The sequence below is a fragment of the Danio rerio genome, chromosome 18, assembly GCF_052040795.2.
Source record: "Danio rerio strain M-AB ecotype USA chromosome 18, GRCz13ab, whole genome shotgun sequence".
NCBI classification, from domain to species: domain Eukaryota; kingdom Metazoa; phylum Chordata; class Actinopteri; order Cypriniformes; family Danionidae; genus Danio; species Danio rerio.
In genome coordinates this window covers 12,318,912-12,344,268 of record NC_141038.1, presented here as the reverse complement: position 1 = coordinate 12,344,268, position 25,357 = coordinate 12,318,912, and the positions used below count along the sequence as shown (strand labels likewise).

The window sequence follows — 25,357 nt, the reverse complement described above, 5'->3', positions numbered from 1 at the left end:
GAAAAGAAAAATGTTTTCACCAAAATAGCGAAACCGTTTCTACATTTTTTGCGCAGGCAAGTGTTTTACAGTAGTTTAAAAATACCTAAAAATGTCTCAGTCAATGTTTTCAAACTATTATATTTTATTTACCAAAGTCAAATAAATGGCAATTTCACATCCGTCACATCCATAACGAAAAAGTGTCACATCCATAACACAGCTTTTCCCTCAAAAATGCAAAAATGTCAAAATAAAATAAAATCAATCAGTTTTGTTCTATAAAGAGCCAACTCTTATCCTTTTGTTGAGCATTATTTATTTTGGGTTGTGCAGTTTAATTCACAAAATTTCTACGAAAAATATTGTATACTGTAAACTTGCAGACTTTTTTTGTCACATCCATAACGCTTGTTTATTTTCCTCATTTAAAGTATAAAAATGTTCACAGATTAATTTTTTTTGATCCCATAACTCTATGGTTAGTTGTTTTGGAAAATATAAACAGATGATTCAATATAATGTTAATGTATACTTTCTCTGCGAATTTATGTTTTGAATTTTTACTGCAAATGTCACATCCATAACGCTGGAATCTTTATTTATTAATAAGTTGGTTGCTGGATAAGTTGGTGGTTCATTCCGCTGTGGCGACCCCAGATTAATAAAGGGATTAAAGGCTGATTTAAATTTTTGCGTCAAACGCCAGCGTATGCTACGTCGCTGACGCATAGCCCTTCGCCGTCGCTGACGTGCACCTCTCAAAAAATGTAACAATATCTACAATATCACTATAACAACAGCATGGCACATAACCATAGCATTTAAAATGGCTCGCATCACAAAAATTATGGTTTCCACTGTCATGGTTCCTACAGTGTTTTTAGTAGCGTAGCGTAAGCGTAAGCGTAGCGTAAGCTCTGCGATTGGTCGGCTTGGTAGCGCTGACAAGTCTGGGCGGGACCGAGAGCCGCGCGAATGGTGCGAGCCTGATGGACCGATTGTTTACAAGTGTGGAGTCCCGTGAAGGAGCTCCGGGTGGAAAGTTTTGTTTTGTGTTTACCTCATAGTTAAAGTTGTTGCACGTCCGCTGGTTCCTGCCTCAAAATGAGCGAGTTTGAGCCACTTGTACATCCAGGAAGTGTTCAGGAAAAGCAAAAAAAAAGCGAAGAAACTCGACACAGAGGAACATTTACACCTCACTCCCAACTAGCGATTTGGAAGTTTTAATGCAGACCAACAGAGACAGCGCGCAGAAGTATAAATGCACAGCTACGCGCGTTGCATGTGCCGTGGGTTACGCCGGTCACTTGACGCAGAAGTATAAACCAGGCTTAAGCCGACAAGAAAATGAAAGAATTATTGATGTTTTATTAATATTAAATTTTTGTTATAGTTATTAAAATGTCCATTGCTGTTTATTGTATTTTTTATTTTTAAAAACAAAAGAACAATTCAGCATTGATTAGTATGTGAGGCTTCCAAAAGCTGTTTAGAATAACGTGGAAGTCACATTTATAGTTTCCAAATGAAACAATGTAACTCACATTCCATGAGTTTTAACAAAACTGTTTTTTTATCTAGAATTGGACTCGGAATAGTAATTAAACCCAAGAAAAAAAAGAAAGAAAAGTCGATTCCATGTTAAAAAAATGTTATTGGAATGAAAGGCTCACATACTGCGCATTTGCATAATTTTGAACTGGATTTTGTCACATTACCAGCAGTCCCTGTCACTCATATTGCCTCAAATCGCCAACTCACATTGAAAAGAAATGATCTGCAGACTGTGATGGCCGTTAATTGTCTTTATGCTGTGAAAAATGAACGCCGCTGCCAATTCAAACTGTTCATTCTAAACCAGTGTTTACACACAACAGACGGACCTTTGGACATAATGTTACCACTGAATCCATTAGTCTTTTGTTCCAGTCACAAAGACTGGATTTTTTCAGAAATGCACAGAACTAGAGCTGCACAGTGTATAATTTTATAATAGATGTGCGCATCCTCAAAAGTCACATGTTGAGTTTATATGCTGGGTTTAAAACTGATCAATTCAGAATGCATCATTATGGAGTTTCATTTCTGTGACTGTGTGAGCATGTCAAAACATTTTAAAGTATTCAGGCATGAGAAAGTGTCCTGTTTGGAGTGATAAAGATGTCTTTTATTTCATCATTTATACAGTAAAGACTTTGCAATGTTATTTCACATTTAATTATTCAGGTTATGTACCGGGATACTGTTAGACTCACATGGGAATCCATAAAGAGTTGTTTATTTCTCCTTTATCTTTACGGTTTTATCTCTTTTTGCTTGTACAGCGCTCAGTATAAGTAAGGACACCACTCACAGATCTCTCTTTTAAATTCCTATTTTCTAAGATGCTTGACAATAATATATTTGTGCTTATTTAAGTCAATTCATCTTTATTTTTATAGCATCTTTATTTTTATTTTTGTAGATTGTCAAAGCAGCTTAACATAGAAGTTCTAGTAAATTGAAACTGTCAGTCCAGTTTTCAGAGTTGAAGTTCAGTTTAGTTCAGTGCTTCTAACAGTTTCACTGCTGAAAGTTCAAACTCTGAAGAGCAAATCCATTGATGTGTAGCTCCACAAGTCCCAAACCAAGCCAGCCAGTGGTGACAGTGGCGAGAAACAAAATTTTACCAGTTGACAAAAGTAAAAATATATATATTAAAAAAAATAGATCAGAAAAACTAAATATTGCAATGTCAGATTTTTCCAATGTCGTGCAGATCTACTCAAAATTATGTTTCCTGAGAGGCTGTTTCTTTACAATAAAAAAAGCATCTGATCGCTCTTTAATCTGATTCCTTATATTTCATATGCAAGCCGAGTCAGTCATCGACTCTTAAGGAGTGAGCTGATAAAACTGAACAACTTTCTGAAGACTCTTCAGATGCATAATGGAGCTGCAGTGACTCTCAGACACATGAAAAAGCTTCCAGCGACTGAAGCAATATCAGAAGCAATGGCAGCAGGGTCTCTATTGCTCACAGGCTGTTTTATTTCAGCTTTGAGAATATAGTCTTTGTTTAAAGAAATAAAAGTAATAATACACTTACGTGGAGAAACCAATATAATTCAAAATCAAATCCATTGTTTCAATATAAAGCCACTTATAAGTCTGAATGCCATTTCATTAAATGAAACAACATCGAGTCTAGGGTCGTCTGCTAATAAATCCTGAGATTTCTCTGGGCAAACATCAATATTCGGAGACAGATTTTTAATAACCTAAGCAACTGGTGTGGATGTGATTTTGTTTATTTATGTATTTATTTTTAAAATTTATTAATTTTTGAATTTAGCTCTCCAAATATAGTCAAATATTTAGGCCTAGTGTGTGTACCAATAGTGTGATGTCTGGTGTCTGCATCAAATTGAATTAAAAAGTGGTTATATATATATATATATATATATATATATATATATATATATATATATATGTATATATATATATATATATATATATATATATATATATATATATATATATATATATATATATATATATATATATATATATATATATATATATATATGTGTGTGTAAATATATATATGTGTAAATATATATATATACATGTGTGTGTGTACATATATATATACAGTTGAAATCAAATTATTAGCCCCCCTTTGAATTTTCAGGGGGGGAATTTTCACAGTATGTCTGATAATATTTCTTTTTCTGGAGAAAGTCTTATTTGTTTCATTTCAGCTAGAGTAAAAGCAGTTGTTAATTTTTAAAAATCCTTTTTAAGGTCAAAACTTTTAGCCCCTTTAAGCTTTATTTTGTTTCGATAGTCCACAGAACAAACCATCGTTATACAACTTGCCTAATTACCCTAACCTATAACAGATTATACTGTACTAATAGCTTATACAATACATGTAATAAAAAATAATGCCCTAAATGTATTAAAGTAAATATAATGTATATCATGAATAAAATGCCCAATAGAGCTTTATAGTGATCATTCAAACTTATTTATTTAGAAATGAAGCAAGTACCTATTATGATGAATGGGCTATTGAATCACTGGCTGATTCATTCTAAAGATTCATTTAAGGCTGAAACACAGTAATAATGGTATATTGCTGTGAATTAACTGAAACAACTTTACAGTTATATTTAAAAATTCATTACTTAGACAAAGAGGAATTCTGCTAATTTAATACTAATGTCAAAGCTTCACATTCAGGACTGTTCACACATTAGCTCTTCATGGATATTAACCTCTAAATTTACCGTAAAATAACGTATGCGTGAAAGGGGCTAATGTGTCTGAAATGTAAGTCACCTAATACTAACACCTTTTTTATTAAATGTCTGTGTATTCTAATGAATTTATTGCCATCATGGAGAGAGCATCTTTGCTTGTGTGATAGGGTTAACTAGCATATAATATGACAAACAGTTATAGGAAATTATACATTCTAACTGTGTACTAATAAAATTCTGATGCACACTGCATACTTTTTCTATCTTAAACTGTTGCTACATTTTAAATTAAACTTTTTTTTAGATGTAGATAAAGATACAATTATAGATTTAAAGAAATGTATAGGAATGTTGGAATTAAAAGAACAGAAAATGTGTGCAGAGGACTGGATCATTTTATCAATCACCGGGTTACATAGGCTGAAGCAGGGAAGCGTCCCCAACGTGTTTACCTGGTGCCATGAACTGAAGCCTAGAAGGACACTTTAGCTTATTACGCATAAAGAGATTATGATTTTGTTTAATGCTTAATATGCTTTTAATTGTTTAAATTAAACTTAAATGAATGATATTAAAGTGATGTTTACACCATTTATGCAATTTGAAATCGTGAAAACAGCTAAAAGTTTGTAGTTCACAGCATGTTGTTGCAATGTTTACAGTGGTGATCCTATACTTCCGTCACTTTCGGTTCATTCATTCATTTTCTTGTCGGCTTAGTCCCGCCAACTTATCCAGCAAGTTTTTACACAGCGGATGCCCTTCCAGCCGCAACCCATCTCTGGGAAACATCCACACAGATTCACACACACTCATACACTACGGACAATTTAGCCTACCCAATTCACCTGTACCACATGTCTTTGGACTGTGGGGGAAAACCGGAGCACCTGGAGGAAACCCACGCGAAGGCAGGGAGAACATGCAAACTCCACACAGAAACGCCAACTGAGCCATGGTTCGAACCAGCAACCCAGCAACCTTCTTAATGTGAGGCGACAGCACTACCTACTGCGCCACTGCCTCACCCCTCACTTTCGTTTTTTTTTTTTTAAATGGCAGCTGCATGAAATACGCATATAGTAATTAAATGTGGAATGTTTAAAAAATCAGTGCTATTGTTTGTTTGTAAATATTGTAAAAATGTATGATAGTCAATTTTTAGCTCAGCAAAAAAACAAAAATTTAAATGAAATAATAGTCACATTTCTATGAACTTAGCATTGAAGCTTAAAAAGAAACTCCATAAAAGCTATAAAAGGCTAGTCATAACATGCTAGTTACATATTTGCCAAGCTATATTAGACCTGCAGATGTTGAAACATTGATTGTACGGTAAATATGTAGTCGCATTAGATGACCAACGTGTACTTGTCACATTATTTATTTGTGTTTATTTATTCATTGTAGGTGTTTTCTCTTCTTATCGTAGCCATTGGGGTGTATGCTAAAGCTCAGAAAGCGACAGGTATGAGATGTGTGAGTGTTCTGTTCACCATCATGAATTGCAGATGTGTGTATGGAGCAGTGCTGTGTTTCTGAATGGGATTTTTTTTCCTTCACAGACACCGTGCGGGACTCGTTCCTAATTGACCCGGCTGTGATCCTCATAGTGGTGGGAGTTGTCATGTTCTTCATCACCTTCTGTGGATGCATTGGAGCTCTGCGGGAGAACATCCGCCTTCTTAAGATTGTGAGTACAAATCACAAAGCAAACAGACTTGGCCCAAATGTGGCCTCATTATGGCACTGTTGGTGTTTTGCTTTGCATGGCAATGATGGCACTGCATGCATTTTGGGCCAGTTGTGGATGGGAGGTGTGTGGCCCAGATCAGTGTAGTGATTGTTCACATTGTTTAGGTAACATTAGGCTGGGTTATGGCTCAGTTTTTGAGATTTCTGGTTAAAGGGTGGTGTTGATCTGGTTAACTTATAGCTGAGAATCAGTACCAATAATAAACCTGTTTTGGCCCAGTTCAGGGCCAGTTAAGGGTGATCAATTGGCTGAGATTTGGGCCAGTTATGGCCCATGTGTGGCCCTTGTCTTTAATCCAGTTATGGGCCACTTCAGAACCGTCATTCTTTGTGGTACTTGGGCCGATGGAAAAGCTAATATGTGGCCCAGAGCTGGGCCAGAAAACATTTGCTTTGTGGGACATTGTTTAGGTAACATTGGGCTGGGTTATGGCTCAGTTTTTGAGATTTCTGGTTAAAGGGTGGTGTTGATCTGGTAGTTGAGAGTTGAGAATCAGTACCAATCCAACATAGCAACATTTCTCTGGCCCAGCTCTGGCCCACACAATCAGCTTTTGCTTAGCCCACATGCTGCAGTGAATTACGGTACATGATTGAACCAAGTCTAGCTTCCAGACAAGGGCCAAACATGGACCATATCTGGACCAAGTCTCAGCCAAGTCAATAACCCATAACTGGGCCTGAACTGGGCCAGATATGTTGGTGTGTCACGACTGCAGCTAATTTGATAAACCAGTTTAGCATCTGCTTGGTAGAATTTAAATGCATTTTAAAAGTGGGTCAAGTTAGGCCAAGCCTACGTGGCCCACATATACATTTTTAACATCTGGCCCAAATACTACATTTGATATCTGGCCCAAGTCTTGTGTGCCGCCTTAAAGACAAAGCTACCTCTGCCAAACCTGGGCCATGTTTGGCCCACATGCTATATGTCAGTGCTGCAGGAATGTCTTCTGTGCCAGCCTTATACCAAATCTGGGCCAGAATACTTTGCTACCTGGGTTCCCCCATTTCAAAAATTTTCTGGCCCAGATCTGGCCCACACAATCAGCTTTTGCTTGGCCCACATGCCGCAGTGAATTATGGTACATGATTGGACCAAGTCTAGCTTCCAGACAAGGGTCAAACATGGACCATATCTGGACCAAGTCTCAGCCAAGTCAATAACCCATAACTGGGCCAGAACTGGGCCAGATATGTTGGTGTGTCACGACTGCAGTTAATTTGATAAACCCATGTAGCATTTCACTTTATGGCCGGGCTTTTTCTCTAAGTGATCTAATTGGTGGAATTTAAATGCATTTTAAAAGTGGGACAAGTTAGGCCAAGCTTACGTGGCCCACATATACATTTTTAACATCTGGGCCAAATACTACATTTGATATCTGGTCCAAGTCTTGTGTGCCGCCTTAAAGACAGTGCTACCTCTGCAAACCTGGGCCATGTTTGGCCCACATGCTATATGTCAGTGCCAGATGAATGTCTCCTGTGCCAGCATTATACCAAATCTGGGCCAGAAATCTTTGCTACCTTGGAATAATAAACCTGTTTTGGCATAGTTCAGGGCCAGTTAAGGGTAATAAATTGGCTGAGATTCGGGCCGGTTATGGCCCATGTGTGGCCCTTGTCTTTAATCCAGTTATGGGCCACTTCAGAATCGTCATACTTTGCAGTACTTGGCCCGATGGAAAAATTAATATGTGGCCCAGAGCTGGGCCAGAAAACATTTGCTTTGTGGAAAATTGCTAAAATCAACATGTTTTTTTTGAAAGAGACCTACAAATAAGGCTTATGACTAGCTACTCTATTTTAGTCAAATAAATTTCTGTAGGTGGAAGACATTTTTCACATGAAGTGGATCTTAATAACTAATAGGTTTATATAAGAATATAGCCTTTACATATATAATGATACAAAAACTATTTAGCAGCTGTTTTTGGAGATAAATTTAATTGTTTTGCTATCTGATCAGTACCTTCGAAATGTAATCTGTACCGTGCAATTACACGATCTTCCTTGAATATAAGAATTCATGATGTTCTTTCCTCCTCCTCTAGTTCTCGTTTAGTCTGACGCTGGTCTTTCTTACCCAAATGGCCATTGCAATCCTGGGCTTCTTCTACTCTGAGCAGGTGGGCTTTCACATAAAACCATAGTGCATAAACTAGACAACAGTGATAAAGCACACAGGCTGTTACATGAGCCATATTTCTCTGGAATTATATGAGAGACTATGAAAATGAACATAACTTGAATGCTATGTAAGAGAATGAACACACACACATACTATGCACACACATTTAAACTTGAAAAATGAATGCACTTTAATTAGTCAAAATACATCAGTATGAAAGAAGAAAGTAACAAAAAAATTGAAAAATTATCATTTTTTATTTTTATTAACAATTAAAAAACATTCATTTTCGTTTGCTGTTTTGACCCAAGTCTCTTGTGGGGGAGGCTTTAACAGTGGCCTTCTCTAATTGCCTAATGAGAAATAGACCCATACATTCCTATTTTTTCCCCCCTGTGCATACAAAAGACAGGTAGTATGTGGAAATCCAAGATATAAATGGCGAAAAAGTTATTCCGATTGAATTTTTTAAGTACTCTGGTGTTTTTGTAAATGTTTTATTTAATACCACAATGCATTAGATGTAAAATATGGAAGCTTATATTTTAACATTACCAAATTAATAACTTGATTTTCTTTAGTAGACCACAATAAACAGATTAGTTGCATTGGCATGTTATTGATTTGCATGCAAAATGGTAAATAAGTTTATTTCAACATATTGATTTTTCTTAGGGATGGCCAGATGAGGCCACACAAAATCTTGGCATGGCACATGCTAAAAATTATGAGTTCAATGCAATGTTATTTTTTTTGCGGTCCCACTTTATATTAAGTGTCCTAAACTACTATGTACTTACATAAAAAAATAAATACAATGTACTTACTGTGTTTATAATGTATTTGAGAACACTTGTGGTGCTATTGAGTTGGGATAGAGGTTGGGTTATGGACAGGTTTGGTGGTATGGGTAGGTTTAAGGATGGGTTAAGGTGTAAGGAATGGTCAACAGTGTATTTACAAATGTAATTCCAAAAGTTAAATACAAATGTAGTTACATACATGTATTTAATCAAGCATAAGTACACAGTAAATACATGTATTTACACAATAAGTACATTGTAACAAACTATTAACTCTTATGTAAGTACATATTAGTTAAGGCCACAATATAAAGTGGGGCCTTTTTTGCTTCTGGTAAATATTGTGGTTTTAATTAATTTAATTACTCTTAAAATATTGCAATTTATTCCTTGAAAAAAAATCAGCAAGTAGCCTACACGTGCATACCAAATCCAAATCCAAATTTAATTTAACAACACAGACAAAGGAACAAACTAAACAGAAGGCATTATTATATACACACACACTCTACAGACCCTAATAATATAATTTATCCATATTACTTTTTGAGCCTCAATATTATTACTTCAGCTTTTTGCAAACTACATCCTCAAAATCATTGAGATTTTTGGCCTTTGTAAGTCAACCAGCAAAATAACCAAAGTGCTAAATAAACTAGATTCTGAAAAGCTGATTTCAAAATGCATTTATTTATTTGAGGTGCAGCCAAAACAGCATATCGGTCAAACAGCTCTTTACTGTAGCTTGTGTTTATACGGGGAGGGGCAGTTAATTAGCAGTGTCGATGGTGCCAATCAGTCCACAATAATTGGTGGCTGCATTTTATTTATTTATTTATTCATTGAAATATTGCGTAAGTGCATTTAAATTAATAATATCAACAGCAAAATCATATTGGGGTGGCCACAGATGTGGCCAGAGTTTACACAGGGGTGGCCGTGGTTGTTATTAGGTAAACATGCAACACAAGTAAAAATAAATACATAAATAATGGTAACACTTTAGAATAATAGTCTATTAGTTAATGTTAGTTAATGTATTTATGAATATTATTTTATTAATCAATTCAACATGAACTAATGCATTTTTAAAATCCAAAGTTGTGCTTGTTAACATGAGTTAATGCACTGAGTTAGCATCAACCAACATGAACTAAGTTAACAAGTATGTATAAATACCGAACTAAATGTATTACTAATAGTTTGTTCATGTTATTTCATGGACCATTGTAAGTGTTACTTACCATTAAGTTTACTGAAAAAAGTTTTCTATTACGCTAGCCACTGACTAAAGTCTCCTAATCAGCTAAGCCAATCAGAGTAGACCGACCCACAATAGGTTTGTGCCAAAAGAGGATATAAGCCATGGATATTTACATTAGATGTCACCTACGCTATTGGTCTATTGGAAGGAACATGTCAATAGAGCTGCCATTTTAGTATAGGGTAGCTCTGCTTTGAATGGACTGTGGGTGGAACAGTGCAGTGGGAGACTGGCCATCCAGAACCATGGATATATACACATATATCTATGATTGGGAGTTTTCCTAGTAGTCAGTATACAATTTTTTTTTTAAATTATGAAAATTATAATTTTACACCACAATATTGATGGATTAGTGACCACACATGCATTGCCAACAAGGAGTATGTGTGTTTGTGTTTGTGTGCATAGAAATGTGTTATTCACCCTCCCTAAGATACTAAATTTGATCTAATGAATGTCCTGAAACACACCCCCTCTCCTGCTTTCATTTCTAATAGTAATGTAGGGAGCGATTAGTTTGTGAATGAATCTCCATTATGAACCATCGATATCCCTGCATCTCAATGTACACATCTATCTTTCAAATTTAAATGGCATATAACATTTGTAATATTCAATAATTTAGGGTAGACAGTATGCACATTGAGGCACAGGTACTGTTATGTTATCAGGCACTCTTATAAGGTACTTCAAAGCCGTTACTTTCCTTAGCTGACATTAATACAAGTTTCTAGCACCGCAGCATCTTGTTGTCATATTTGATTAACATTGTTTGCTGATTTGATTCCACAAAACTGGCATAAGCCTAGAATTTAGTGCACATTGCTGCTACTTTGCCTTCAGTGCAGTAGTGACTGTATTATCATCAGTAACGTTACTTGTTTAGCACAAAAGTTCGTAACACAAAAACGTAAAAAAAGAAATCTTACTTATGAAATGTTCTGCCTTTAAGCTTAGTTTGCTCATATTACACCCGTACGCAGAGCAAAAGTCCAACATCTTCAGATTGGCTTTAGTCTCGACTAGTGCTGTTGAATGACTTTTGTCTTGGGTGCACTGTACAAATGTGACAGTGGTATTGATGCATGCTCAGGGTCCGTATGCCATAGTGCAGTGGTTCTCAAAATTTTTTCATCAAGTACGACCTCAGAAAAAAAATTGTCTCTCCAAGTACCACCAAAATGAGCAGTATTGAAATACAGTAGCGTAGTAGGCCCAGTAAAGCAGCTACAACTCTGCACAGTAAAAAAACATGGCAGATTACAACAGAAATATAGGCTATATGTCATATAGGGCACATTATATACATAATTTTTGATACGTTTAGAAATATATGTAGCATGTACATGACATATTTCATTCCTCCGCGTACCACTACAAGGAAGCCCGCGTACCATAGTGGTACACGTACCACAGTTTGAGAACCACTGCCATAGTGTATATATCTATGGAAACAAGCAAACAAAATCAGTCAATTTCAAAAACTAATCCTTGAAAATTGTTAACAAAGCATATTGGAAGAGCATGTTACATTTTTGAGTTATTTAAATCTTTATGTTATTATTCAGTTTATCTTATTTCAAAATTGTCTATTTTCCGGACAATTTATGTTCATTTTTATTGGCACAAATGTGTTTCACTGGTATGACTTTCACACAGTGCAGATTGTTAAAGATTAATTGTAGCATTAGGCTTTGGCTTGTTTGGGGAGGCTTAACCTCTTTTAGCAGTCATCTCTCAGACTCTAAGTCCATCTCATGGGATAGAAAGTCAATTTAAAAGCAATCCGCCATTCGCTTTCATTGTTCATCTTATTCATAACGTCAGTTCTCACTATAGGGTTTCCTATTGGTCTGCCATTACCTCATGGACTCTTAAAGTTCAGACGAGGTCCCGTTGAGTGCATATATACTCTAGTACTCTGTGTGGGATTTCTTTTGCTAGTCTATTTGTTGCTTTTAGGATGCATTTATTCTAGTAAAAACAGGAAACAAGAATATTCTATCATATGACAATTTTTTTTTTAATATGACTAATTTTAAAACTGGATGTACATTTGACACATTTTTTCTTTATTTTTAAAAAAAATATTTTGCAATGCAAAAGTGTGCCTGTTTTTGCGATTATTTTAGAACTTACGATGCAGTTTCCAAGGGAGAAATGATAAGGAATAACAAACAGCAGAAAACAGTCACTGGTGCTACAAACAAGTGTTTATGACTATACAGTGCATCTGGAAAGTATTCATAGCACCACTTTTTCCACATTTTCTATGTTACGGCTTTATTTCAAATAGATTAAAATCATTTGTTTCCTCAAAATTCTACACACAACAGCCCATAATGACAATGTGGAAAAAAAAAGAGTTTTTGAAATTGTTGCAAATTTATTAAAGATAAAAACCTGAAAAATCACATGTACATAAGTATTCACAGCCTTTGCCGTAAAGCTCTAAATTGAAGCTCTGAATTGAAGACAGACTCTAAATTGAAGAATGTGTCTAACAGATAAGTTCAATGAGTTTAAAAATAAGTTCAATGCAGCAAATGTACAATTTACAGTAAACTGAACTGTTTGAATCTTTTGCTTGAACGCTTCGACGTTGATACAGTACATCACTAAATATAAAATGCTGGATCCGGTAAAACGTGAACGTGCCTTTCCCTTCAGACACTGGCAGAGTGTGGGGGATCACGGGACTAATCATGACACAAAGATGACAAACACTGACTGATAGAGATTCAGCAGCTGGAATAAAGGGTTAAAGTTCATTTTCACAACAATACCACATTATAGCCAACCTAGTTGTCATTTTTCGGATTTTTGATACAATAACCTATGCTGCAGCACAGTTTTCGCCGGCCGTTTGCTATTAAAGGAAGGAGCAGCAGAGACTATAATGTATTTGACTTTGTCAGTCTTTGACAGGGACTTTGTCAGTAACTGTGACTGTTCATATGGATCAGTTTCTTTTTTACACCGGATCATAACATGTAATTGTTGCCTCGTTTTCTGTAGTTTGCAAAATATTAATTTTCTTTTTGGCTTATTCCCTTTATTAATCTGGGGTCACCACAACGGAATGAACCAACAACTTATTCAGCACGTTTTTATGCAGCGGATGCCTTCAAGCTGCAACCCATCTCTGGGAAACATCCACACTCATACACTATGGACAATTTAGCCTACCCATTTCACCTGTCCCGCATGTTTTTGGACTGTGGGGGAAACCGGAGCACCCGGAGGGAGGAAACCCATGCGAACGCAGGGAAAACATGCAAACTCCACACAGAAACGCCAACTGAGCCGAGGCTCGAACCAGCGACGTTCTTGCTGTGAGACGACAGCACTTCCCACTGCGTCAACATTTGCAAAATATGTTTAAAAACGTGTGGTAAGTTGTAATCGCTCTGTGCGGCTTGTAATCTCTCATCTAATTTAGATCAATGCTTGTACTGTATCTCTCAGGTTAAATCTATATGGGCTATTGACACATGCGACGTATGCTTCTTCCATTAATAATTAAAATACATTTCTGAACTCGGTCGATTTTCAAAATAGGTCAAGTGTGTGGATTAATACTGAATGTGTGTCATTGTTATTACTTGTTATTGATCATTCTTATTTATGTATGTATTGGCTGGAAAACTTGATACAGTGTTTTGTTATTATTATTATTCATTGCAGATTATTTGATGGAACATAAATGACTTGCATTTTTAATATCAAGTCTTCATAGTCTTTATAAGTCTGCTGAAAAAGACTTCTTTTTTTTATTTTTATTAATTCATAAATGAAAACATTTTTATTGTCCCTACACAAATCATTAGGGCCAATATCATAATACTGAATATATATGAATAAATACATGCTTATCTTTAAAGCATCCTGCATAGCGTAGTGTGTTCAAGACCTACTCATTACCTCATGGACCCTTGAAGTTCTACAGTCCCATTGAGAGCATTACATCACACATATATTTCACCTTCGCAGCGCACAGTTGAACAGGGAGGGCAGTTTAGCGACGTCGCTTCCAGCATCTTCCCTGCGTAATGATTAAAGAGCTTTTGCCACATCAAAGTGGAAGCAAATGTTCCATTCGAATGGAGGCTTCGCTAATGACATGCAGAGGTGCTTGAACGTGCCAGAGTTAGAGAAACCGACAGGGGAGAAACGGAGACACTCGGTGGGCCCCAAGAGTTAATTACACTGAAGCATATGCTATTAGAGCCGCCATGGTGAATTAGCGCTGTCGACCTGTCTCCTGTAGCACGCTTACATATGCATATACAAGCCAGATGTAGAAGGTTGATTTCAGGTGGAAATGTGCTTGGTGGCCAGACTGGATAAAGTGTCATGTTCGCAGACACGAGATGCTCTGGGGGAATTCGTGAAGAAAGCCATTGTGCATTATCGAGACGACCTGGACCTGCAAAACCTGATGGATTACATCCAGAAAGAGGTAAGGGTGATTTTATCTTTATTTCCATAAGCGTGTCAGACATCATGAGTAGTCATCTGCATTTCTTGAAGACAAAATCATTGACTGAATACACTGTAATTCTCTAAAATATTGACGTTATAGACCTTTTTCTTGGAACGCAAGATGACCCATTATGCTTTGCGTGTAAGCGCAAGGAGAACGCGAAGAACTTCCATTCAGCAGCTGATGCGTGTAAACAGTCACGTTTGGACAGCTTTGAAACGATAGTTTTAATCTATTTTACCTGCTTTTATCCTCTTTGAACTAATACTGTTGTCCATCAGCACCATCTCCTGGACAGATCATTTAAAGAAATGCGATCTAGGATGGAAAACAGTTGCTGTGAGGCATTTTCCCCTTGTTGTCAGACGGCATCTTCTGCAGTTTAAATTAAACCTTGTCATCGCTAAAGTCAACATTTTCTCTTTATTTCAAATATATAACCAGCCCCAAAAAATGTAATTCACCAAAATGTTTGACACACACACGTAGCCTGTACTGTGCCACTGACACACTGATTTAATAACTGTGACAAAATGAAAATATAGGCTAGTGTCATTTCGAAATGACAGAAAAACACAAACCGTGGTGAAAACAACACACGAAATACACAAACGGCTCGCGATTAGAATAAACAGCAAATCAGCCAGCAGAGTATCAATAACAGACTTTTATTGGTCATTTTTGTAAATTGCACGACTTTCAAACCTGTTAAGTTTCATGCCAGTACTCTGGTTTGCTCTCTCTCTCTCTCTCTCTGTGTGTGTGTGTTAAAGAGCCACTGAGCTAACAGCTGACAGGCCGGGAACGCACAAACACACTGTATTTCTGACGGCAGACACATGAACTAGGAGAGCGCTTTTCTCGTATTTCTGACGCGCTTGAACCACATGTGACAGATAATAATGGCTTTAACAGACACATTTATAAGTTGTGTGTCACAAAAACACTCTGTTATCCATTTAAAACGTTATTGAAACCCATTTTCAGAGCGCAAATTACCAGTTGTACACGCTGTAAACGGAAGTTTTTAGCATTCTACCAGAAGACGCTGGTCGCTATGGCGCCCTCCATGCAGCAGCCATGAAAAAGGTCTATACTGCAGCTCCTTATCTTGAACAATGTATAGGCATTCATTTTAATGTCATAGAATGTAAGAGAGGTCTTTCGGACCGTGTGTAAACATCACATCCATTACATTTTCCCTGCAAAACTTTTCCGAGAGCTTCGCATAAACATTATTCTAGGATTTCATTTCGTTTCAGATAGCTTAGGAAGTCAAGGATGTCTTTTATTGGTTTCATCAAAAGCTGTCCCCTTACATGGACAGAATTTCAAAGCGTAGCCTTGGGCTGGAGGGGGTCCGGTTCGGGGACCACAGGGTTTCATTTCTGTTACTCGCAGATGATGTTGTTCTGTTGGCTTCATCAAACATGGACTTTCATCAAGCATGCACTGGGGAGGTTTGCTGCCGAGTGTGACGTGGCTGGGATGAAAATCAGAACCTCCATGTCTGAGCCCATGGTGCTCTACCGGAAAAAGGTGGTTTGCCATCTCCAGGTTGGAGGAAAGTCCTTACCCCAGGTGGACGAGTTCAAGTATCTTGGGGTTTTGTTCACGAGGGAGGGAAGGATGGAACGTGAGATTGACAAGCGGATGGGTGCAGCGGGAAGCAAATGTCTGTTGTACATCATAATCTACTGATTTACCCTTAAAACTTTGATTTGTTTGATAAATAAGTGACATAATTGCATAAAAATTAATTAATTTGTTTTCCCTGAAGTTATGCTTATATCCATCCCCTGATCATCAATGTAGAATACGCACACTGTTTTACATTACAGTGCAATGTCTCCTTTGTGTCTCTTTACATGTTCTTAATCCTCCTCTTAATAATCCTAATGTTATCCAAAAAACAAAGAGGTGAATATGCAGACAGTTTGTATAAATAAGTCTTGTCCTTCCTCACAGTTTAAGTGCTGCGGCTGGACTAACTACACCGACTGGTCCTGGAACCCATACTTTAACTGCAGCTCGTCAAACCCCAGCAATGAGAGATGTTCTGTGCCGTTCTCCTGCTGCACACCTCTGCCTAGAGAGGTGAGAGTGAAGCCCTCACACCACACCATTATTAATAGTCATTTTGATGCTAGCTTGTCAGACTGTAACACACTGTAAAATAGCAGGTGTCATAATTTTAAACTCTATGATACTGAAGATGAATAAAAAAAAAAAAACTATAGTATTTTATCCCATATTGAAGTCTGATTCATGCAAACATATGCAAATGACATGAGATATTTGACATGAGTACTTTTGGATTTTACATTTATTAAACAAACAGTCACAGTCATACAGTATACGGCATACACTCATTACACTTTATTAGGTACACCTTACTAGTACTGGGTCGGACCCCTTTTGCTTTCAGAACTGCCTTAATCGTTCGTGGCATAGATTTAACAAGGTACTGGAAATATTCCTCAGAGATGTTGGTCCATATTGACAGTATAGCATCCTGCAGGATGCAGGTTGCTCCATGATGCGAATCTACCATTCCAACACATCCCAAAGGTGCTCTATTGGTTGTAACAAGTGGTTATTTGAGTTACTGTTTCCTTTCTATCAGCTGGAACCAGTCTGGCCATTCTCCTCTGACCTCTGGCATCAACAAGGCATTTGCGCCCACAGAACTGCCGCTCAGTGGATATTTTCTTTTTTTTTGGACCATTCTCTGCAAATCCTAGAGATGGTTGTGCGCAAAAATCCCAGTATACCAGCAGTTTCTGAAATACTCAGACCAGCCAGTCTGAAACCAACAACTATGCTACAAAATCATTAAAATCACCTTTCCTCCCTATTCTGATTCTCAGTTTGAACTGCAGCAGATTGTCTTGACCATGTCTACATGCCTAAATTCATCGAGTTGCTGCCATGTGATTGGAAAGGTGTACCTAATAAAGTGGCCGGTTTTGGAGACAGAATAGACTGTATATAATCTATCTATATATATATATATATATATATATATATATATATATATATATATATATATATATATATATATATATATATATACTTACAAATAATTAAATAATTCACATGCACAAAATAAAAATACATAATCATAAAATACGTTTATCAAATGCAAAACACCATTTGCAAATGTATAAGAGTGTACAAAAAGTTTTGAATGTTTCAAACTTGCGAGTTCATCCTGAATGCACCTTTTTTATTAATTTTTTTCAACCGTTGGACTTTCATATATAAACATATATATAACATTATGGTTACTATAAAATTTCATTCATTCATTCATTTTCTTGTCAGCTTAGTCCCTTTTTTAATCCGGGGTCGCCACAGCAGAATGAACCGCAAACTTATCCAGCAAGTTTTTACACAGCGGATGCCCTTCCAGCCGCAACCCATCTCTGGGAAACATCCATACACACACACACACACACTCATACACTACGGACAATTTAGCCTAACCAATTCAACTGTACCGCATGTCTTTGGACTGTGGGGGAAACCGGAGCACCCGGAGGAAACCCACGCAAACGCAGGGAGAACATGAAAACTCCAGACAGAAACGTCAACTGAGCCGAGGATCGAACCAGCGACCTTCTTGCTATGAGGAGAACGTGCTACCCACTGCGTTGCCCTACTATAATATTTAATATATGTAATTCCAATGGCTATTAAGTATAAAAGTGGTATTTTCTTGTAATATTTTAATATATTTGTTACATATTTTATATATGTGAAATCCAAATATGAACTTTTTTGTCATGTTAAATTTGTATAAAATGCCCTAAATTAGATTTCTATGTCAGATATTAAATATTACAGTGTTTTTGAACCATAAATAAGTGTACTATATTGTATGTAATATAGTATTTACAACACTAGATAATCAGCATTATTTAATTTTAATTATTTAATATTATATTTAATATTTTATTTTATCAGCTATAATTAGCAATTGATAAACTTTATTAAATAATGTTGTAAACTTTAACTCCTACTACATTAAGCTGTGGTGTATTGTAGTATAACATATCCTAAAACTGTAGAAACCGTAGCACAGTATTGGGTCATTTGTATACAGTAAATTACTACAGTTGTAATACAGATTAATTCAAGCACTGGTTCAAAAATACCGTATTTGTAAAGCGCTTGTCAATGTTGTTAGGAAACTTTAAGATTTTTCAAAATTTGACAAATTGTGGTCAAACCTGATCAGTGTTTAACCACCTACACCTATGAAATCTGCAGTTATGAAAAATCCTTGATAAAAACGGACAGAGAAGCAGCTGCAGATAAGAGGTCTGTGTGAAGTGAGGATTCATGTGCTGCTTTATGAGTTGGCTGTGCGACTCAAGTTCTAAATCATTCGAATTACATTTAACTTCACAGTTTCATCCCTTCAAATTCTCAAATAATTTTCTCAAATGTTCATGGTGGCAGCACTGCATCATCATCCATAATCATCTGTCTGCATAATCACCTTGGAGAAAACCATTGGGAGAGGAGAAATGAGACCTACTGTACTGTATGTCATTCAAAAGTTGAGTCTGTTAAAAGTTTGAAGAGTTTGGAGAGAAGTGTCTCATGCTTAGCAAGGCAGTATTTATTTATTAAAGAAATATGGTGACATGTGTTCATGTTAAATTACATTTATCATTTTATTTTTTTGATTTAACTTAAAAAAATCTACATGTTGTGGAATAACCAACATTTTCGATCAGAACTAATGAAAACATTAGTCATTCTGCCAGATGTAAAAGAAAATCTAACATTAAATGATAATATTTTCATTTGAAATTTGGAAGAAATGTTATCAGATCTTTGTAATATTAAACAACTATTATAATAACTAAGATATAAGGATGAGATATATCAATAATGATAAATTGGAGATATGGGGGCTGCATGGTGGCGCAGTGGGTATCATGATCGCCTCACTGCAAGAAGGTCGCTGGTTCCAGCCTTGGCTGGGTCAGTTGGTGTTTCTGTGGGGTTTGCATGTTCCTCCGGGTCCTCCGGTTTTCCCACAAGTCCAAAAACATGTGGTATAGGTCAATTGGGTAAGCTAAATTGTCTGTTGTATATGTGTGTGAATGAGTGTGTATCGATCTTTCTCAGTGATGGATTGCAGCTGGAAAGGCATCCACTGCGTAAAGCATATGCTGGATGAGTTGGCGGTTCATTCCACTGTGGCAACCCCAGATAAATAAGAGACTAAGCCGAAGGAAAATGAATGATGTAATGAATTCTAAGATATTTTTACCCACCATGTTCATGTAACCGTACTCTCTTTTGCTCTGCGTTGTGTTGTGTAGTTAATGACGAGAGGACACCATTTTGAGCCTGCACAGAGAATGTTATTATAAGATCGGCAGCTTCAGCTCATTACATTAAATGTAAACTCCTTAGTTCAAGGTAAAGGTGGAAAAGAAAAAGGCGAATGAAAGATGGAGGAAACGAGCGAGGGGCGCCGCGGAGGGACGCGAAGACAGGAAAGGGAAAGAGAAAACTAGCTCTCACAATTACAAAAATCAGCATTTGAACAGTGACAATCCACATATTACATTGTCAAAATCATAAATGCATACCTGCACAGAGAATGTTATTATAAGATCGGCAGCTTCAGCTCATTACATTAAATGTACACTGTCAACAAAAATAACATTCTACAATATAACAAACTGTTTTTACATCAGTAAATATAACAAATGATTAAAATTAAACTTAAATATATATTTGTGTGTGTATTAATTATGACCAGAGCCAAGTTCAACATGGAACAGGTAGAGCATACCTCCTTGTAAAGGTGGAAAAGACCACTCAAACAATAGTGCAACAGGTATGGCTGCTTGGACCATACCACCTTGACGTTAACCCAAGGGGGGGAGAAGAGGTGAAACCACTGTCACTTTACAGACTCTTTTTACATTTATATTGTGAACACAAAACAATTTTAAATGAACAGCATGTAAACAGGAGGGAAATATAGTGAAATCAAAATATCCAAAATAATCCTGTTACATTCACAACCTTTTGTGAGCACTTTTGTTGTGAATTTGAACTCGTCAGAATACTTTTTAGCCACTGCCAATCTCAAGACAACCACCTAAGAAAGAGCCACTAACATCTAACTGGTGAGACTTGCAGACAAACACCGCTTAGACTTCAGAAACAAAGTACAATTTGCGTTCAGTTATACAATGATCCTTCATTCTGAACCTTTATTTGCACACAATCCCTTCCCTTTTTGTTCTCAGCCTTTGTAGTCGTACATCAGTACAGATGCAAAGCAGTATTATTTTTCATGTCATCAGCTCTGCAGAACTGTATGCGGTCATTGGTTTATTGCGCCGTGCAACAAAGTGCCACGAAAGACGAATTCAAAGTGTGGAGTCAGACTTTGCCTTTCCTCTAAAACCGACGATGGCCTGCGCTGCTAATTACCCCTGTTATAATCACATCACCACGAGCTTTGTGAAGTTTAACAGATTGGGTTTACCAAACGTATCAGTGATTCAAAGTTTCAATTTCGACACAGTTGTCATAGCAGCAACCCGAGAAGAATTTATTCGTTCTCAATTGCTTTTTTTCATGCCTCAAGAAAGTAAAATGACCGAACGTGTGCTGTGTCGACATGACGTCTAAAAGCAGCTGCTTAAATGTGTGCTCAATTCAATCGGCGAGATGTGTCTAAATGCTGATAAGATCCTCGAACAGAACATAGATCACCGTATTTTTTACAGCGACTCCTTGGCAGACCTAAATATTATGATCTCCGTTCCCTTGGCAAATGTCTACGGTGATTGCCGGATAAACAGTCTCTAAACAGGTCGGAGAGGACGAAAGGCAATTCTTTTAAACACAAACAGAAGGGAATGGAGGAACTGTGCCACATTTGAAGATGCTGAGAGAGAGAAGCTGTGAGCTGAATTGTTCTTACTGTATTCCGGCGTGTTGTTTGAAGTGGAAGAAATGACAGAGAAAATCGGTGATTCATCCGAACAGCTGTTCACGTGGAGATGACGCCGCTGCTCTGTGGCATCTGTGCAAGATATGAATCATAATTTCAGTTTATCAGTTTAGTAAAAGCTAAAGCGGATAGCTCATATAAAAAATTAAAACAAAAAACAATGTACTTACTCTTCCTCTAGTGGTTTAAAAATATTGAGGGGTTTTTAATACAATATATATACAGTTGGAACCAGAACTTTACGTACACTGTATAAAAAGGTTTCCCCTACAGTCCAAAGATGCGGTACAGGTGATTAGGGTAGGCTAAATTGTCCTCATTGTATGAGTGTGTGTGTGAATGTGTGTGTGGATGTTTCCCAGAGATGAGTTGTGGCTGGGAGGGCATCCGCTGTGTAAAAACTTGCTGGATAAGTTAACGGTTCATTCCGCTGTGGCGACCCCGGATTAATAAAGGGACTAAGCCGACAAGGAAATGAATGAATGAATGAATGAATGAATGAATGAATGAATGAATGAATAAAAAGGCACATAAACAAAAAAAGTCAGATGTTAATGTGACTAAACTTTTTTTCTTTTAGGTAAGTTAGGATTATCAAATTAGTTTCTTTTATGCTTAATAGCAGAATAATGAGGTTTTTTTTTTTTGAGAAATTGTTATAACTTTTCTTGAAAGTCAAGTTTACATACAATAGGATTATTATGCCTCTAAAAAAGCTCAGATGAAGATGTCAAGGTTTTGGAAGTTTCTGATTGGCTAATTGACAACATTTGAGTTAACTGGAGGAATATAACTGTAGAATAGTTTTTAAGGGAAAACCTCAAACACACTGCTTTCTTTTGTGACAACATGGAAAAATCAACAAGCCAGAAACAACAACAAAAAAAAGCCAAATTAAAATTTGCTTATTTACTAATATTGAACTGTTTGCCCATAATGACCAGTGTAAAATTTGGAGGACAAAGGGTAAAACTTACACACCTAGGAACACCATCAAAACTGTGAAGTATGGGGGCGGCAGCATCATGTTGTGGGGCTGTTTTGCTGCAGGAGGGACTGGTCCACTTCACAGTATCGATGGCAAATTAAAACTTAAAATTAAATTAAAACTTGGCCACACATGGGTCTTCCAAACAGACCATGACCCTAAGCATACTGCCAAATAAGTTAAAATGTGCTTTAAGGAGAACAGAGTGAACATTTTGGAGTGGCCATCACAAAACCCTGCTCTCAATCTTATAGAAAATTTGTGGGCAGGGTTGAAAAAGCTTGTGCGAGCAAGACAGCCAACAGCCGACTTTAATCTGAAGTTTTAAGGATACCTATAAGCTTGTGTGCACCAAAACAGTGACAAAATTCACATTTAGAAGATATAAACATCAGCTTGCAGTTTTCCACTTCTGCATAAATGCAACGATTTGTGACGATGTCACCTCATACTTCAGTTTTCATCAAATCTTCTGACTAATAAAAGAATAAGTGTGCTCAATGCAAACACAATTTTTCCCATTTTTTTAAATTACTTAAAATGATATATTTACAACAATCACAAAACAAAACAGCACTGAAAACGTAATGCATGTAAAAATTTATGTAAATGTCTATTATTTTTTCTTTGTAAGCTAAAGGTAAACTATATGACTATGTAATACCTCTTGTTCTTATGGCATTGAATTAATTAGGTGGAAAAAAAAATCTTCTGACCATTCAAATGCTCAATAGTATCTGACATGTCCCACCCTTTTCAAGACGAAATCCCTTATCAATTTGTGGCGCTTAAGCTCAACCATTTTCACTGGCTTTTTTTTTTCACTATGATAAAACAAAAGGCTATTGGTTGTTTTTAATAAAGGGGAGGGGTTAGTCTATGTTCAGCCCTGTATTTATGTTTCAGTTGAAATGATGTCACACATATGAAAGCACTTCACTGGACCTTTAAAGGTTATATTTCTGAATATCATTCATCATCAGATACAAAATCACGTCACAACTACAAAAGCTTGGACAATTTTCAAAAGTTCATTTAGTGTAATGCAAAAATAATATAACAACTATTAAATTACTGTTCACAGGGACTAATATGTTACATAATATTCCTTTTGAAAGAAGTAACGAGTAACGAGCAATAGATTTTTTTATTTCTTTTAGTAACAAGCCCACAGGTTATCAACGCTAATACTGAAGGCTGTGTAATGGATATAAATGTGATGAACTATTTGACCAAAAAAAGCAAATTCCTCATGCAAGCATTTAACTGAAGACTGATGACCTTGACCTGAATTGTTCATCTCTAGCCCATGAAGCAAAAGGCAATTCAACATCCTCAAGTTATCAGAAAGCACAGAGAAAGGCTCACAATGCAGAAAAAGCTGAAGTGAAAATGACCAGCCCTGACCCATCAGATAACAACGGACACAGTTTAATCAGAACAGTTGCCCTTAGGAGTCAAAAACCATACATATAGAGACCAATATATAAGAAGTTTTATAAGAAACCAGAAGTTTACATACACAAAAGCAACATAACCATTTTTTTTTAAATCTCTGAAGTTAAATCATATTAAATGTTTACTATTTTAGGTCTGTTAGGATTACCTAAATGATTTACATGCTAAATGCCAGAATATAAAAATGTCAGCTTTTTCGACTCTACCCACAAATTTTCTATAGGATTGAGAGCAGGGCTCTGTGATGGCCACTCCAAACATTCACTCTGCTTAAAGCACATTTTAACTAATTTGGCAGTTTGCTTATAAGTCATGGTCCATTTGGAAGACCCATTTGTGGCCAATTTTTAATTTCCTGGCTGATGTCTTGAGATGTTTCTTCAGTATTTCTACATAATGTTCTTTCTTAATGATGCCATCTACGCTGTAAAGTGGACCAGTCCCTCCTGCAGCAAAACAGCCCCCCAACATGATCCTGCCGCCCCCATACTTCACAGTTGGCATAGTTTTTCTAAGCTTGTAAGCTTTCCCCTTTGTCCTCCAAATGTAACACTGGTCTTTATGGCCAAACAGTTCAATCTTAGTTCCATCAGACCACTGGACATGTCTCCAGAAAATATTATTTTTTCCAGTGTAATTCAGAAAATTGTAAACTGGCTTTTTGTTGATTCTGGGTTCTTGATTTTCCCACGTTGTCACAAAAGGAAGCAGTGTGTTTGAGGTTTTCCTTAAATACTATTCAGCTGTGCCTCCAATTAACTAAAATGTTGTCAATTAGCCAATCAGAAACTTCCAAAACCTTGACACCATCATCTGAACTTTTTCAGAGGCATAATAATCTTAATGTATGTAAACTTGACTTTCAAGAAAAGTTATAACAATTTCTGAGTTGGATTCAACAAGGTACTAGAAATATTCCTCAGGTATTTTGCTCCATATTGACAAGATAGCATCAACCAGCTTCTGCAGATTTGTCGTCTGCACATCCATGATGTAAATCTCCCGTTTCACCACATCCCAAAGGTGCTCTATTAGATTTTGATCTGGTAACTCTGGAGGCCATGTGAGGACAGTAAACTCATTGTCATGTTCAAGAAACCAGTCTGAAATGATTCGTGCTCTATGACATGGTGTGTTCTCCTGCTGGAAGTACCATCAGAAGTTGGGTACACAGTGGTCATGAAGAAATGGACATGGTCATCAATAATACTCAGGTAGGCTGTGGCGTTGACACGATGCT

The 25,357-nt window shown here is 36.7% G+C and overlaps 1 protein-coding gene across 2 annotated transcripts in view; it reads left to right on the top strand.

Moving 5' to 3' along the window:
* tspan33b (tetraspanin 33b) overlaps positions 1-25,357 on the top strand; it is a 37,062-nt gene that overhangs the window by 1,485 nt on the left and 10,220 nt on the right. For both annotated transcript variants that reach the window (XM_087292445.1, NM_001045135.1), the window contains exons 2-6: positions 5,640-5,697; positions 5,795-5,922; positions 8,042-8,116; positions 14,555-14,650; positions 16,643-16,771. In XM_087292445.1, the coding sequence (XP_087148571.1) occupies positions 5,640-5,697; positions 5,795-5,922; positions 8,042-8,116; positions 14,555-14,650; positions 16,643-16,771 (486 nt within the window). The remainder of the gene's footprint in view (positions 1-5,639; positions 5,698-5,794; positions 5,923-8,041; positions 8,117-14,554; positions 14,651-16,642; positions 16,772-25,357) is intronic.